The 18125-nt window shown below is 34.2% G+C and overlaps 1 protein-coding gene across 1 annotated transcript; it reads left to right on the forward strand.

The window, feature by feature from the left end:
* The first annotated feature begins 50 nt into the window (after nt 1-50).
* Nucleotides 51-16482, forward strand: LOC100888388 (plexin-A2). Its single transcript, XM_030973508.1, has 21 exons — nt 51-207; nt 537-713; nt 1644-1743; nt 2459-2695; nt 3591-3779; nt 4494-4722; nt 5855-5994; nt 6326-6447; nt 6844-6909; nt 8771-8848; nt 9239-9305; nt 10216-10362; nt 10920-11073; nt 11448-11539; nt 12054-12150; nt 12431-12513; nt 13118-13225; nt 13661-13812; nt 14292-14430; nt 14897-15034; nt 15398-16482. The coding sequence occupies exons 1-21, from the start codon at nt 146-148 to the stop codon at nt 15482-15484; spliced, it is 2664 nt and encodes an 887-aa protein (XP_030829368.1). The 5' UTR covers nt 51-145; the 3' UTR covers nt 15485-16482.
* Nucleotides 16483-18125: the final 1643 nt, after the last annotated feature.

The following is an 18125-nucleotide window of genomic DNA, read 5'->3' on the forward strand; positions in this document are numbered from 1 at the left end:
GACCATACATTTCATTTCACATCCTTGAAATACAAGTATATACAATATGATAACATGTTGTGGTCTCTGATAGGATCCTGTGATCACAGGGTTTAATCCTAGAGAAGGACCCGTGGCAGGGGGTACAGAAATCACTATCAGTGGCATGTACTTGGACACTGGAAGGGACATTACTGCAAGATTCAGAGATGCAGACTGCATAGAGATGTAAGTAATGTGTTTTGCATTTAATGCTTGATGTAATAATTTTGTAAAGTCCACTATAAGTCTTTATTGTTTAAACTTTGCTTGTTATTAAAAGTAATGAAGCGCAATTGAATATTGAGAAGAATTTGTATAGCTAATGGGCCTTGAGAAATATTTCAGTGTACACATTTCTTCATTGATGCCATTTTCGAATAGTTTGTAATTAAATAGGTTAACTCCATCATATCCATTCATGAAAGGCTTCATAAATTCAAACAAATATTAGGCAAATATTAGAATAGAATTACATAAAAATAATATGTAAGTGGGAATTATTTGCTATTTTGAAGTTCTGTTCAAGACGAAATCGCAACATGCATCACAAGCAGCATACCGGAGAATGAAGAGGTTTCCGTAACCCTGGCCATGACATTTGATGGAGAAGAAAGACAATTCAGCGGTTACGACTTTACCTACATGCCAAATCCAAGGATTGAATATATTGATAGGACAACATCTATCATGTCGTAAGTAACTTGGAATATAAATTTGTATTTCTGTTTTCATCCTTAATTGCCATTCATTTACTTGTTTATAAAGAATCACCATGGTTTACGCAGTCATGATAAGCATTTGGGGGAATTACTTTATCATAGAATTATGACTCAGATAGAAACAGATTCTTGTAAGTTTCTGAAAAAATTGGAAGTTCTGGTATTTTTGAAAGTAGAGATAACAAGTCGTATTGAAAATTAATAATTGGCAATGTAGTAATATGTAATGTTTTACATAGAGAACTGTACCTTTAAAACTACCATTAAAACTATCCCTGTTCATTTTATCAATATAATATATTTTTTGATTCAAGAAGCAGCATGGTTAACATAATTTAACATGTGTCTGTTCCACCAAAAGCATTGGGAAGAGGGATTATATTCACTAGGTTGCACTATGTGTAAAACAACTGGATGAGTTCTCCATGGTATGACAGAATACATCATTATTGCTTCACTATTACAAGATTTTTCATATAATGAGTGAGTTCAACAGTGGAAAAAAAAAATCTAACCCTCTTTTTCTTTGTTCTATTTCTCTGAAGCTTTTTATTGAACTGTTACTTTAATTGTGTATGCTTTGGCCCAAACAAACATCTTAACATGTAAATTATAAAGGTATCAATATTTTTCATAGATACTACATACTATAAGAATATATAGCTCGACGATTTGTTAATTTTTTCTTCATTTTACAATTGACCAAATGTTATCCAGATATTTATTACGTAACAATTACGATCCTCGCAATCGATATCACGTGGCGAGCTCTGGACCAATCACATCTCTAAGCTATCTAATATAATAAAGTATTCCCTGTCTGTAATTTTCACATACGACTGTTTTCTTATATATATAGGTGTTATTTGAAATTTACCTTGAATTTATTTTTTATTTCAACAGAGGAGGTCCCGATATCACACTAACTGGCGTAAGATTTGATCTGATCCAAGAACCCAGGATTGTAGTTACATCTCTCACAACTGATGCTAGCAATTCTGAGGTATGATATCCATTCTCTATATTTCATTCAAGTCCCATTACCAGTAAAAGGTATCGGATTATCAAAAAGTATTTTGCTGTGTATGTAAGGTTATAGTAAATTAAAAATACGAGCTACATATATTACTTCTACAAAGAGATGTGGCAATTTTAAGTACACCCATTAAACAAAGATGCAACTTATGAGAAGATTATTTGATTTTCCTGTGCATGCTAATCCTTATGCAGGGTATTATGTTATCCTTTATTTCTTTCATACTCCTTAATTGTTTAATAGCGTGTAGAATGCTGGGTTAAGCATTTTTTGTTGTTGTTGATATTATACATTTTAGCTAAACCCATATATGTTTAGGAGATTGGTAACCATAGATATGTCTATTAACTGTATTTAGTAACCTTTAGATCAATTTATTTGACACAGTACTGCTTACCATACTTTGTATTTGCTTGTCAGTTTTATATACAAATAAATGAGTTGTTCTGCCATGCGAAAAGAATCTTCATTTGCACATGTAATTGTTAATCTACAGATTTATTCCCAAATTTTCTCTTTGAAATCACATTTGGTTGTGTTCATAAATTATTGGATCTTATAGATTGGCACATTCAAACATGTGATCATAGTGCAGTTACATGAAATGTAAATGAAATTTTAATACTTTTTATATCATTTGTTCTTTATCCTTTATCAATGCTTTGACATTAATGTCCTAAAGCTCTGCAATGGAACAGAAACCATTCTCACATGTCCAACACCAAGTTTTCCTGATGATGCTATCCCTGCCAGAAGAAGACGAGCAACAGATGATGCAATGATAGCGAATTTATCCTTTGACTTTGATGGAAATGTGATTGATGGCGGCACAATTGAATATTTCCCAGACCCTGTGTATGAAAGCTTCAGTGGGAACAGCAGAATTTATGAGAGTGATAATAAACGACTCGAGATTACAGTGAGTTTAGGAGATTTCTTCATACACACCTGCAACACCAAATTTCTGTTTATGACAAAAAATCATTTAGCCTGTATTGATTAATCGTTTCGAAAAATGTCATCATTACTTTGTATTTGCAGATACGTTTTGGTTCGCGTACATGATATATATATATATATATATATTTTTTTTTAATTGAAATTTGAATTGCTCTAATAGACTTTGTTATAGCTGTTAGATTCTGCCATGTAATAGAAATATTGTCTCTAGCCTATTCTTGATACATAAATAATGTTTGTCATGATTTTATGTAAATTCGCAGGAGAAATTTGCCTTCTGAAAATGAAAGCATACATTGTATACTCAATTACTTTTCCTTTTCACATAGTGAAGAAATAGTCATATGCTTATCATTAAATGTAAATGCTGGCTTAATAGACACTTGGATATTAAAATGTCATGTAACAGTTGTGGATAATTTTATTAATTTCCATATTCTCTGTATTACGTCATGATTTCTGCCCTTATATAAGACTACATTTTATAATTTTAATGTAATGTAATACAATAACATTTGTAAAGTAATGTTTTATAGCTGTGAAATTAATGTAATGTGGATATTTGTCAAATGTATTTCATTATTATTGTGTCTAATGCAAAGTGTATTGAAATATTTTGAGTAACTTATTGTTATTATTATTATTATTATTTGTATAGTTTTTGTTATTAATTATCTCAAATAGGTAAATTGATTTACACTAAACATTATTCGGTTCAGTGGAATATTAAAGGGCTTTGATTTGTTTTCTTTTTTAAAAATTTATCTTGTTTAGTATTCACAGGCTTGACTACACATGCTATGAGTAAAGTGATTAAAGCTAAAATTGTAAATTTTGCTTTTATGTTTTTCTAGGGCATGGATTTAACCTTGGCAAGTACAGAAGACGATGTACTAGTTTTGTTAGGGCCTGATGGAGAATGCACTGTTGATGATCTTGAAATGAATGTCCTGCGTTGCCAGCTACCAGATAACCAGCCTCAAGCAGGAAACTTGAATGGAACACTAGGTCAGGGAGATGCAAAAAATCTTCCAGCTGTGACAGTAAGTATATATTCATATAACATAATTAATCATCATCGTATATTTTAAAATTAAATAATTAAACAAAAAATATATATTTCGTATTGGTTGTTTAGACCTGTTTTGCATGGCGCTTCTTTATTGCAGGGTCATACACCTATAACGGTTACCTTACACATACATATTATTCCTATTGCAGCTTTCTTTGATATAAAATTAATAACTAAATTGTTCAGACTCTTTCAAAGTTTTGCATTTTTTAAATTAATATGCTAAAAATACATTTGTTCCGATTTATGTATCCTGAGAATGTGACAAATTAGAGTTTACAACTAAAAGTAATTAACCATGGCCCTATTTTAACCAGTCCACTTTTCGGAGTATGAATAATTCAGTTATTAGCTGTAAACAATTTCTGAATTTATTGGAGCTTATAAACGCTACTACAGTAAGGAAAGCACAGTTGACGTGTACATTTTCATCTCTATCTCCCTCGGAAATGAGCATTTCGCCACCCTTGGACGACATATTGCTGAAAAGGCTCATTTAGTATTAATCAGCAATTATAACGATGCTGTAGAAACTGGTAAATCACCTGTTTTAGTTTTAAAGTGCGTATATCTGGCGTTTCTGTTATTGGAGGGGATAGGGAGAAGGATATATGTGCATGTCATTGTAAACTCACACCCTAACCCACAATAACATAATATTAAATTGACGCTGTTGTCTTTTTAGGTTTTGCATGGGAACTTACGATTTTACCCAGGCTTTGTTTCAGCATGGTCAGCTACAGGTGACAGTCTAGTATTAGCCATCGTAATATCTAGTGTGGTGGGACTCATTGTGATCATCACTCTGATAATCATTCTGCTTTGGTGGTCAAGGAAGGAACAGCGTTACTTACAACGAGCTAGGGGAGAAGTAGAAATGGTCCGTAGTAACATGATGAATAGAATACGAGAAGGTATGTCTAACACAGAGTACAACAATGTTTTGTAGATGTAATGCATGTAATTATGTATGTGGGCGCTTGGGGTGTGCGAGAATATGGGGCGGACATGTGTGGGTGTGTGTGTGTGTGAATACATTTTGATCTGCAGTGTCTGCACTAGCTTTATTTTTAATGTAATTATGTCGCGGTAAATGGCGGCGGTTTTGTGTGTGTGAGTACTAACGAATAAACGATAAAAAGAAGAAGCTGCGTGCAACAATGTTCCTACATGTACTCACTTTTTGTTTTATCTGTGTGTTTTAACATATAATATGAAGGACATTTATTGCAATTACATTCATAATTATTCATAAGCCTGGTTACATCCGTTTGAAGTGATACCGCACCTGTTACAATCATATAATTCAGGATGCGCAGTCAGTGGCGAATCCAGGATATTTTGAGGGGAGGTTTTTGGGGGGCAAATTCGTGAGAAGTATTAAGCGGCGAATTAGCCGGCCGGTGAATGGGCAGGGGGGGGGGTGTAAGTACTCCTTTTCCCCCTCAACATCCACCCTCCCCCCTTGAGAAAATGACAACAATTTTTGTTTTTGCTGCCGGGGGGGGGGGGGGGGAGGTCAAAGATAAAACACAGATAAAGGGTGTCTTTCAAATCCTAAAACACCCCTTGTTTGCCAGGGGGTATTTGAACACCAAAACATACCAAATCGATACGCCAAAGTGCGCAGTATAGAGAGCGGGTCGTGGAGAAAAGTCCTTAATACAGACAATGATAAAAACGCTGTATTTAATACAGGAGCGATAGTGTCAATCAAGCTGGAAGTAAGCAGTCATTGTAGATAATCAAACACCTTTAGCAGTGCATTTGATAGGATTCCCCTTCAGATGTTCAGACTTTAAACTGATAGTAATATAAAGAAACATTGTCGAAGATACCTGAGTGTAGAACCGTGTAGAAGCGCCTCTTTCTGCTTTTTTTCTCTCTATAAAACAAATTAGAGGTGTTTATTTAATCATTTTATTATTCTTTTAAATTTACTCGAAAGTTATTTTCATGGTCAACACTGTGATTTATTTTGACTAAATATATAGTTTAGGGAATGCTCATTAATTACATTAAATTATCTTACCTGTTTGCTGTTAGTTGGTACCACGAGCTTAGATGTATCCGTAGCTGACGACAGAACACAGAAGCACGGCGTACCATTTAGAGGACACGTCCACTGTTTGACAATGATGTTGTTTAATGGGCTTGGTGTGCACCCAGAAACAACGGACCCTGAGGTAATAAAAATAAAATCATGATATGGTATTAAAAAATTTCAGATAATGGAGTAATCATTCCGAATAAGTCCCATCAAACTACGAATTTCTCAATAGAGTATTAACATGATTGGATAGTAAAACTGCACTAGTTGGAAACAAATGGGTTTTGTTCTTCACGACTAATCACATTGCAATTAGTTTTTTTTTGGGAGGGGGGGAGGGGGACATTTGGCACGTTGCCAAATGAAAAGCATTTAACTGACTTGTAATTAAAAAAAAAAAAATCATTCTTGATTTTAACTTGTGCACCATCAAGATGTTATGTCTGTCCTGAAATCTTTACTTGTAGTACATGGAAGACTTTATGGAACACTCGGTGATATCCTTCTACCGTATGCTAAAGAAGAAGGAAGTTTTGACAGACTTTATCAGACAACTAGAGAGGAAGAAAGAAGGACGTGGTCGTGAAAGGTATTTTAAAGGACTAACCATTTTTTTTAAACACCGTTTTTTTTAATCGATATAGCGTGGTCTAAATCTTAAACAGAAATAAGTACGATTTGTGATAATGATACTATACATAGTCACCACGCAATGTGCTCAAGGCGCTCTCATACTACCCAGACTCTGTGTGGATACCGTTTTCGGTGCTCATTTATAGCAATCAAGGAATTCATTGCTACCAGTACGACAAATGTAGTTTTGTTACTTGCCAAAGGTCTATTATTAATTGATTATGAATTCACTTATATATGGTTATTCAGTTTCGTACTCTCAACTTGTTGCAAAATCTTATGATGTAGAGCATCTGTACTACATTTATGCTACGAGGCAAATTTAATATGGTTTTCATTTTCCACCTCTTAGGGAAATCATCGCCTCTCTTTTGGCAATAACATTTGTCAGCGAGGGAAAATCAATCCACTTCACAGAGTAAGTCATTAGTTATATATGCCAAAGTACGTATATATATATATATACCCTTTTTTTTACTGCTCAAAGATGAAGTGCCATAAATCTTTTACTTATCATATATTGTCTGTAAAAACAATTTAAGTACGATTTCATTTCATCACAATTTCAGTGCCGATAAACCCAATAACTTCATCAAATGGTTTCCCGAACATTTTAACCCTATTTTAACTGGGCTATTTCAGACCAGATCTCGGCCGTTTCACTGCCGATCGCCGCGAAAATTTGCATACATGTCAAGTGAAGTGTATAAAATACTATGGTAATTTCAATATATTGACAAATTTACTCATTTGCATATTTATGGTAACTTATGCAAATAAGGTCATAAAATTCACATTTTTGCCCATAAATCATACATTATTCATATTTAAGCATTATTTTTCACTACATATATTTGATAGACCATTTGGAATAATAATACAACACAAAAAATTGGAAGAGCCAGGTTATTCCTTATGTTTTCTCTTGTTTTGATAATTTATTATGTATTTCATTGATTTTTAACTTATGTATTTTATTGTTTTTGTTGTTTTATATCATTTATAACTACAATTCAACTATTTTGACCTCAAAACAAACACCTAAACTTTAAACAAGACTAAATAACCAATGTTTTATCTCTTTTTAGGAAAAATGACATTTCCATATGTTTTGTACACAAATCACAAAAATGAGCGATTTTCGGCCTGACATGCGAAGACAAAAGGTCACGTGACTTTGTAACTATACGTCCGATTTTCGAAAAAATCGTTTAAAAAGATGCGTAAGACTCAAAAGAAAAAAGTCATTGAAAGGAAAATGTTATATCTGCCGCGGTTTCGGAGTAGTCGCGAAATTTCTACAGGGGGGGGGGGGTCAAATTGACCCCCCCCCCCCCCAGTTAACGTAGGGTTAATGCTTTCCAAACATCAACAATTGTATAACGCAATGATTATGAAGAAGTAACATAACTTAAGGGGCGAAGGACCGGTAGGGCATTAGACTGTCGGATATAGGACTGACGGGTACGAAAGACATGTGGGTTCTTGGAACAGATTAGCGGTAGGACACATTGGCCGGGCAGGGACAGGGAGGGTAAAGTGTTGTGGGACAGAGCGTAAAGGGGATCTGACATAGGACAAATGGGGTGACCAGTCGATGTAATTAGATTTACTTTTTTTTCTTCATTTCCCAGGCAACCTGGGCATGTACGGTCAACATCCCTTATTCCTTTTCTTCGTGGTGTACTTTATTGTTGAAATTTATTTTTTATGTTGAAATACCTAACAAAATAATTATGATAATAATGATGATGTAGAACATTCGACAAGAGGCGGCAATTTCTTTCCATGAATCGACAGAATAGATCAATGTGCAGTAATATTCTGCAGGATACACCGATACTCCCTGTAACAGATATTTATTGTGAAAATGACGAAATGATTAGAGTAAAACCCAAAACATTATATTTACTCTCGGAGATAATCAGATCATCCCAAGGAACTTTTGAGGGCTTAAATGAACCTAATTTGACTTTATTAATGTTACTAATAATATCATATATTTAAATATTTATATATATACATGGACAAACATTAAATACATTAATTGTATGTGTTCATCAGAGTTCTGCCTTCAAAAATTCCACACAAAAAAAAAACAATAAAAACAAATCAGTTGAGTTTGTTTTTTACAAGTAAGGTTTCATAAGATATTATTATTACTCATCATTCAAGTTTTATATATCATTCTATTCTCTTTTTTTTTTTATACGCCGGACTTCTTATTGAAGATTAAAGTATGACCTTTTGGCACTTCTTTCATTTCATTTCCTTTTCAGCGTCGTAATGTCACTTGTTGAAGATGAAGTCAGAATGGCATCTGAATCTAGTAGAGAGATGGACACACTATTCACCAAGTAACGTTTTAAATTCATCTCTATTATCCCTTTTTAGAGTTACACTTGTTCTTTGTTGTTCTTAATGCGTCTTAAAGAACATTCCCGACTTCTCATAATATTGAATAGGATATTAGCGTACTAGGCTTGTTATGAGGGCAGGAAGCCCAATTACAGGTTCTTTATAAATTAAACAAGAATAATTATCGTGGAACAAATGCTTTGTTAACATTAATTTTTGTTACTGCATATAGCACGCTATTCAAATATATGTAATAATATATTGTAATAGTTCATATCTGTCAGAAACGTTGCCACTGAAAATTATATTACACATATGTAATTTCCGAAAAAGTACTCCTTTGATAAACTTGTATATGATATTCGTATAATTTTATTTCATGTGTTCAGCACGGAAACAATCGCAGAAAAACTGGTCAGCAGCTGGTTTACCTTGTTCATGTTCTCTTACTTGAAGGTAATATTCATCATCTTTTACATTAAATTAAGATCTTACTACGATTTTTCGGATCGTTTTGTTTTATAATATAGAGGGATATTTTTATATGTGTTTTGTTTTATAATATAGGGGGATATTTTTATTTGTGTTGTAAGTTCATTCTTACTCTAGCTCCATCCTTATCTTGTACACCTGTGCTTTAATACCTTCTTCGTACGACTTCACTATCTTAATTCCATTAACTGAACAAAGTTCTAGGTTCTTCATAATATATTCACATTTTCTAAGTACAATTGAAATGTTTTGTTTCCTTAAATTACAAATATGATATTGTTAGAATGTTCAATATTCAACCTTTTGTACACCTAACTGTATAAGGTGAAACTACCTGATGTATTTAGCACATTGTGCTGGGAATTTGGAACGAAATTAAATGTACAATTGAAAGAATATTGAATGCCTGGGACAGGAGATAACTATGGAAATAAAACTAATTCCTACCATTTCTCCCAGTTATTTTTTATCCAAACTTTTGTGCCCCAGCTTAAAAAAAACTAACGATTGTCTAAATGGAAGCAAACAAGTTCGTTTAAAAGAGGGGAAAGGGGTATTCTCAGCCCCCTCCCCTCTCTCTATCTCTTTACAGTACCTCTATGATCTATTTAAAGAGCCAATTATTGTGACGTGGGTAAAAAGTAAATATCTTTAACACGATTGCGAAAACTTTCAAGAAATAAACCCAAGGAAATGTTGATACTTTTTTTGTGTATTCTATAGAAACCATTTCTAAAATACGTAATATGCGCGTATTAATTTTCAGTTGATTCTCTAATGTTTTTATTTTGACAATGCTTTGCAGCTAGAGGCTGGATTGCGCATCATTCATAAAGTCTCAATATATATATATATATTGTTTGTTATACTACAGGTGTACGCCTTCTACCCACTGTACATGTTGTATCAAGCAATAAAGACCCAGACCGAGAAGGGTCCTATAGATGAAGGGACAGGTGAAGCATACTACACGCTAGAGTTCAACAAACTATTTGACCAGACGGTCGAATTTCATTCTCTCGTAAGTACATGTAATGTCTGGCTTTGCCTTGTAAACTTATATTTGCATTCTAATAAAAAAAAAGCTATGATTATGTCAAATAGTATTACCACTATGCTGAACGGTTTAGGCAAAGCAAACTCAAGTGTGTGCGATTTCTATTTCAGTGTCTTGTTATATTTGTGTTCACATTTGAAAACTTCCTTGAACGTAAACCCCTTACGCATAAATATAAGAATACAATTTAACATACAGGTATATGTATGTATTCTTTATGTAGAAAGTTAATTATTAGGATGAGGCTAAATAAATAATATTTTGTCAGTACACTTAACATATCTTTAACACAATCTCTAAGACCTTCGAGAAACCAACTCAAGGGCAATTTCGATGCCTTTCTGTGTATCCCATAGAAATAATGTTTGGATTACGTAATACATCATTGTAAAGTTCTCATACTTCAATAGGGGATGAGCATTGATAGTAAAATTGCCTTAGTTTTAGTTTTCGACAGTATTCGTAATCTTATTCTTTGTATCACTTCTCTCATCCATTGAATAACCATTTGGTTGATGATGGGTCTAGATGTTGTAGATGAAGATGGTCAGGTTTATCTTCATGTGAATGTTCTGGATGTTGACAGCGTCAAACAGGTCAAAAAGAAAGTTCTAGATTGTGCGTGGAGAAGGGGCTACTGTTTGAAACCCAGAGATGTGGATGCAGTAGACCTGGGTGAGAATACAATGGATATCATCTCAAGCTTACATCAGATGGAAACAAAGAGGGCCACATAAATGCTTTGTGTTACATTCAGATGAAATACATACACACACGCGCAAACGCCCACCCTAACCTTTGTAGATACGTAAATGCATGATGTTCTCCTCATATGAGCTAATAATAACACAGTATATTCAATCACGGTTGTAAAAGTCATATACTACAATTGGGTGGAATCAAATAATTATGAAAGCATGAATAATATATATTCCATTGAATTATAATTACCAACATAAACATTCATAAACTGTATACGAATATTATCACATCATTAATTACATATTGATTATATTGAGTTATTCTTGAATCCTCCCCTCAATTCACAGTGTTGGTTCAAACTCATCAACAGTCCATTCTGCTTCGGGAGACGTCTGAGGCTCAGGGAAAAATAATTGCCAATACAATGAATAGCTACGGGGTAAGTCAAAATTGCTTTCGATGATTAACTAACTCTGTTCACTTTGATGTGTATTCCATATAATTTGTAGGGTTTATTTGCACTTTTTTTGTTTTGTTCAATATATAATTGTTTATCAGTCTATTTTGTTTGTTAAAGCGCTTAGAGACTTCGGTGTTAAACGCTTTATAAGTAACGTTTTTATTATTTTGTATTATCATTAATGTTTATTAACATTGTGTCTTTGGGTACAAATTCAGATATATCAAGAATATCTAGATACTCGAATTTTTGCGTACTGACAATATAGGAAACACGTGGAGGTGTAAACATAAAAAGAAAGAGTACCACGGCGCGCAACATGCTCAGACATCTATTCAAAGAAATCGTTTCTATGTTAGACGTAGGCAATTATTCTGGTACCTGATATACCAGAACACGTGCACATGGATGCATATACCGTACATAATTCTCGAAAATGCAGTTAAAGCACACTCTATTCTATTATTCCGTTTTGTGACTTTCATGCTTTAAGATTCAAGATGAATATCGTGTGGCACTGATACCGAAGCAGCATGGAGAAGGTGATGGGTATCAAGCTCTAGATCTGAAGGAAGTTGCTTCAGACAAGTGTAAGAAATCATTGGTTTATTTGGAAGATACATTATCTCAAATATTTGTAATTTAATTTAAAAAATCAAGTTCAAAATTAAAATAGTTGTGACGTCCAATAATCCAGTTCTTTTTCTTTAACATTTGACCATCTTCAATTCCTTCTTAATTTCTTCTTATTTAGTGTTTATGATTATTAAGATAAAACAGAAATAAATGGATTTTGCCGACTAGTACGTTAATATATGGAAAGAGAAAGAAAGTAGAGCAATATTTATTATTTTTTCATCCATATTTTAGATGTATCCTTACAGTACGTGACTGATGAAGATGTCCTCGATTCGCACCTACCACAACAAGGTTCAAAGGTCATTCATCTGAAGGTATGATAATTTCGGTTGATCAATTAATACCATGTTAATACAACCCTTGATAAGGATTTATGCTTGATTTGTTCTTGTATTAAGATCAATCTCTACTCTGATTAATGAACAGGAATTGCTTAATATTGTTACATATCCGTGGAAGGTAATTGTCATTATTTTACTATATGTCTTGAAATATAAAAAAACAGACGTTAAACAGGATCGACATAATCATAACATGGAGTGGAAAAGACTTTGAAATTTGGTAATGGTAGTGGCATCATCCTAACATGTAACATTGTCTGATATTCTGCAACTTTGATTTTGATAAATAATTTTGAAATATAAAGAACAACAACTTTTGAAAATCATTTCAAGGACATTATCACTGTCCTATTTGTAAATCCGAAAGGGGCTATCTCCGGATTACAAAATGTCCCATTGTAATGTTCGCAATTTTAGCAGTTGATTCACAAGGCTTTAGAAATTGCCTCAGTTTGATTTATTGAAAGTCTTTGCGATCGAGTGATTGTATTGATAGGTCCGCTGATAATTAGGTCTATAATGAATAATGAGAACGAGAAGGATTTAAACAAAATGCATAAACGCTTATTTTTTGCAGGACCTTGAACAATCTAAGATGAAGGAAAGTACTATGCCAGACCACATCCAACAGAAGAGAGCAGACCTTGATCGTAATCTAGCATTTCCTCACATGCTGACAATGAAAGTGAGTCGTGATGTCAATAAAAAGATATCCTCGACATTATACTTTATTACAGTATTACAGTATTACATTCTTACTCATAAGTATAATAAGGGAAATAATGAACTGAAAACTAGCGAAGACAGATGCAGCTCATCGTCTTAACCATCCTTTTAACGTTGGAAAGCTTTTCGTATTTTCACCCTTTGGTATTTGTTTCGAATGTTAACTTTTCGTTTGATTTTTGTGTTCCATGCACAGACTTACAAGAAAATAAATTCCCTCTTTCCTTGTTTTACTTAACCCGGCTTGGAGATTCATTTAGTAAAATATCATCCGAGATTAACCTCATCGTGGTATTTATGTTCCAATGCACTCGATTGCCAGTTTCAGATGGAATTTATTTTATCTACATGGGTTAATATACGCTGATTAAGCTCTATCTCTTTCACATTTAAGGCGTCGATCAGCCCATATGTGGATGGTATCTTCGAAGTAATGTTCAAGATGCCAGCAAAGGTACCTCTACCAATCAAACATCTCTTTGATACGTTTGACGGACTTGCTGTGAAGTATGGAGAAGCCTACGCGAAAGATTGGAAGAAAAATTGGTGAGTAGGGTTAATGTAATTTTAAGGTATAAATTTGACATATGTGTCGCTCAATTTCGTTGTTTAACAAAATCTACTTTATGATATTCACTATAGCATGACAACTAAAATACTATTAAAGTTCGTGATTTTGTACTTATTATACCCACTGATTGTGTCTAATATATCAATCGTGTTATAATGACAGTTCCTCTGTGTATTGCCTTTGTGTCATTTCTAAGAGATAAAGGTTTAGAACACAACACCAAACATACGTTTCCAGCAAGCCAACGAAAGGATGCATAGCAATTTTCTGAGCCTCAAAAGGTGCACAATTGCACCCTGAATGAGATAGGCGAAACATTGAACCTTGAGAGGGGCAAATGTGCACTTCGAGGGTGTTGAATGTGAAAAGAAAACCTGAAAGAGAAGCATATCTGCACCTTTAAGCTCTTTTTTTTTAAACTACACGTATCCTATGTAAATTCCTCCTTTCGTAGCTTGTCAAATTTCTGGCGTTCAGTGCTCACCAACCTGCCATCGTTGTTTGAGATGCCGAGATCCGAAACAGCTAATAGTTGTGTAGACATTCTTGCTGATGCTCTCAAGCATGCGACCAAGACCATTTCCCTGAAACAGGTGACAATGTTTTTATTAACTATATCACAATATAGCGTAACAACAAGATTCATCCCCAGTAGTTTCTTCTTTTTCGTTCCACGGTCACCTTTTGATTTCAACAAAGGAATTAAGAAAGTCAAATGAGACAGGAAAAGTAAAAGCCTATGTCGTGATCTTTAATACCGATTACGTCACACAATTTAGTAATTGAATTGAAGTGTAGAGGGGACAGTATTTAAGTTAAAGTACTTGTTTAAAACAAAAGCGAAAAAAATCATACATACATGTATCGATTTACTAAAAACGATTACAATTAATATTTCAGTTGTTTTGAAAAGTCTAAATATGTGTACAATCGTTGGATCAATCATATGGCCACTAATTCGATTATTACTTTCGATGTTAGGAGATTTTAGATGAAGATAACAATACAAGATGAATATTGTACACATATTATAACCTCCGTCTTTTTTGCTCAATACAGGGCGAGTCAGATCATCTACCTTACTACAACGAACATCCCTTGCAAAGAAAAATGGTGATGGATTACTGTAATGAGATAGCAAATCAGCCAAAGCTTCGTCCAATAAAACTGAATAGAGCCTGCTCAAACATCTCAAAGGTATGTAAAACTATTGTATATTAAGGCGAACCCGTGACATGTGTCATGTAAGACATCATGTTCTTTCTCTCAATAATTTCTTGATTTGACTATGTAGTAATGTCAAGAGATTTTAATTTCTGGATAAAATAGATTGATAAATGTCATGTAGCCTACAATGCCTGAATGGCCCATCATATATATGCATGATAATGCAATTAACGTCGTTCTGAATATGAAAATGGACAGTCCATTTGACCCTTTTTTCCTGAACTCAATGTTTTCAACTTAAAGGGATATCCATTACATTTGACACAGACGGAGTTTAAGAAAAACGAGATTAAAGTATGGAATTATGAATTGATTGTCCTTTTTAATTTACAGGAGTTCAAGGACCAGTTCAGTCATCTTTCAAACATGATGCACCTTTACAACCTTACCAAGAGCGATGTGGAAAACCTTTTCAAGTAGATCCAGGAATTCCCAGTAGACCGACAGCCCATGAGACCGCTGGTCTAGTGAACCCTCGGAGAAGTGGACAGAAGGCCCAGGCAGCCGATATTTCGGTCGCATGGGCCGTTAGCTTCATGCACTGTCAGTCTCTACAAAATTAAGCAGTAAACCGAAGCTGGACTGATAGCCAATATAGACATGCAATATATATACATGCATTTTGCTTTATTTGTGGGGTTCAGATAAATGCCGGATCAAGAAAAGTTGATGAAAGAGAAAATAAGAGGATCTTGGTAGATTAGCTTTTCTTTTTAATGATTTTAATAATTATGATCATTAGCTTGACATAAATCATTACGACACTTGTATGCAGTGATTTATACATATGATGATCTTTGAAACTGGATTTCTGATCTTGTTTTAAACCAAGTTCTTTTTCAGAACGGACAATTTTGACCTTCATGTACACTTGGGTCGAGAACAAAAATAGCGACTAGCAATATATATGGCCAATCGCCCTGAATAAATGGTGACAGAAGGTACGAAAAGTTATAAGCTGTTCCACTTTTAAGAAAGATATAAACTATAGGTAGATATGCTTGGTTTTTTATAGACTTGATTCAATGAAAGGAAAATGAAACCGAAAATGAAGCGAAAATCTTCGATGATCACACAACTCGTATACAGCATTCCACAACCGATCGGCAACTGCTTTACAAACGAAAGGCAACTGATCGCCCACTAGACGTTCCTGCAAATTGGTTGTCCATGGACGCAGTTAATGTTGGTTGTCAGAAGTTGGCAACCAGTTGTACGCCTAATGTGACTTGGGCTTTAACAAGGTATCCTATATTTCCAAAGTTAACAGTTTTCTTTATGACAATATTCCCATGGAGGGGAGTGCCATCTCGATTTAAAGGCATCGATTAACAATGTTAAATCCGATGTGCATGGCCCTACGTGTTATCAGTGACCGTGATATGGTGTAATATTGAAAACCTAACAAAATTGCTCTTCAAAATGGTCATGAAGTGCCTCAAAAAAGTAAAAATCTTTGAGTGGCCGGTTTTACCATACTCATTTCCCCCAATCGACTGTAGTCTTAAAGAAACCGTTAGGAAAACGGTTTTTGACAATATGAGTTCCAATCAAAAATATCTTGATAATCCAACAGGTGATCAGTTTGTAAAAACATGGGATTCCTGACTGACCTAAAGGTTTATAATTATGATTGCAGCATGAGCTACATCCAGGATTTCAGTGTTTAGAACCTTAATCTTATTTCAATAGTGATGTTAGAGTAGTACATATCCATTGACATGCATAGAATAGAAGAGGTTGTGCAACCAAAGCCAGTAGGGACTTTTAGATTTGCCGAACGACAACGTGGATTGCTACGAGCGACGTCCTTTTAATGCACTGCCTTGAATGGACGTCACACGTATCAGTCCACGCAAATCTAAAAGTCCCCATTGATGCAAATTAAGAACGACCATCTTGTTTAATACTCCAGCTTCTCAAACAGGTGATTTCTGTGAGCAGTTTTATTTACGTCTTTTGAATAATGGGCTGAGCTTTATCTGGTCAAGTAACAACTTATGCATGCCAAATGTTGCTTAATAAAAGAAAGTGCTCAACTGTTCCAAATGGCTGAACCAAATATCTTGTCGCAATTAGGAGTAAATATAAATGGTCTATTCCATTGTTATGGCATCATTTAAGAGGTGTGTTTCCGATATTGAAGGTAAAATACATGTCAGTGGGTACCTCGTTAGACGTATTACTTTCATATCACTATTTTTATCAAAATGGCTACTCCCAAAGGAAAATGACTAGCAATAAATCTGCAACTTTTGAGATATTCTGTAAGTTTTCCTTCCCAGATAAAAAGATTAATTTCAAGATTTGTTTAAACTGGGCGACAATTTTTTAAAAGATTATCAGCTAATGTTTTAGGGTTTAATTTTCCTTTAAAGAAATATGATTTTTTTTTTTTTTTATAATAATGGAGATTGTAAAAGCTTGTATCTTCATTGATCCTTACAATTTGTAAAATGTACATGTGATAATTTGTTTTTATTCGGCAAGTGGTGAAATGAAATGTATGCCTGCAACGATGAAATTGATTCCAAAACAAAAAATTTAAGTAGCCGTGAAGTAATAAGATATATTGGTATGGTGGGTAAACTATTTTATTAATTATGTAACTTTAGTATTTTTGTTATTGTTGGTTGATATGCTTACTTGTCAGAAGATATTCGGGTGCTGCAGGAGGGCGAATTGATCGTTGTAAATGATGATGTAGTAGGGGGTTTTGGGGCGGCTACCAGCGAATCTACCGGTTTACTAACATATTCAAATTTATGGATGTTTCTTTTCTGGGGACCTAGTAACGAGTTATTCTATTAACCTGTTATTAACGAATGAACTACAATATTTTAAATCCAGTATGCATAATATTCAGTTCTTGTATAGTGCATAATACGTTATGAAATATCTTTATGCACTTCCAAAGAGCTTTGGAAATTATTACCCAGCTAGCTTTAGCTCCGGCGGCCGTTATCAGCGCACAGTGCATTTCAAGGAATATTCCTACCAGGTACCCCATTACCTCACCTGGGTTGAGTGTGGCAAATGTAGATTAATGTCTTGTCAAAGG

Source organism: Strongylocentrotus purpuratus, unplaced genomic scaffold (genome assembly GCF_000002235.5).
Source record: "Strongylocentrotus purpuratus isolate Spur 01 unplaced genomic scaffold, Spur_5.0 spur5_scaffold_6, whole genome shotgun sequence".
Taxonomy (NCBI): domain Eukaryota; kingdom Metazoa; phylum Echinodermata; class Echinoidea; order Camarodonta; family Strongylocentrotidae; genus Strongylocentrotus; species Strongylocentrotus purpuratus.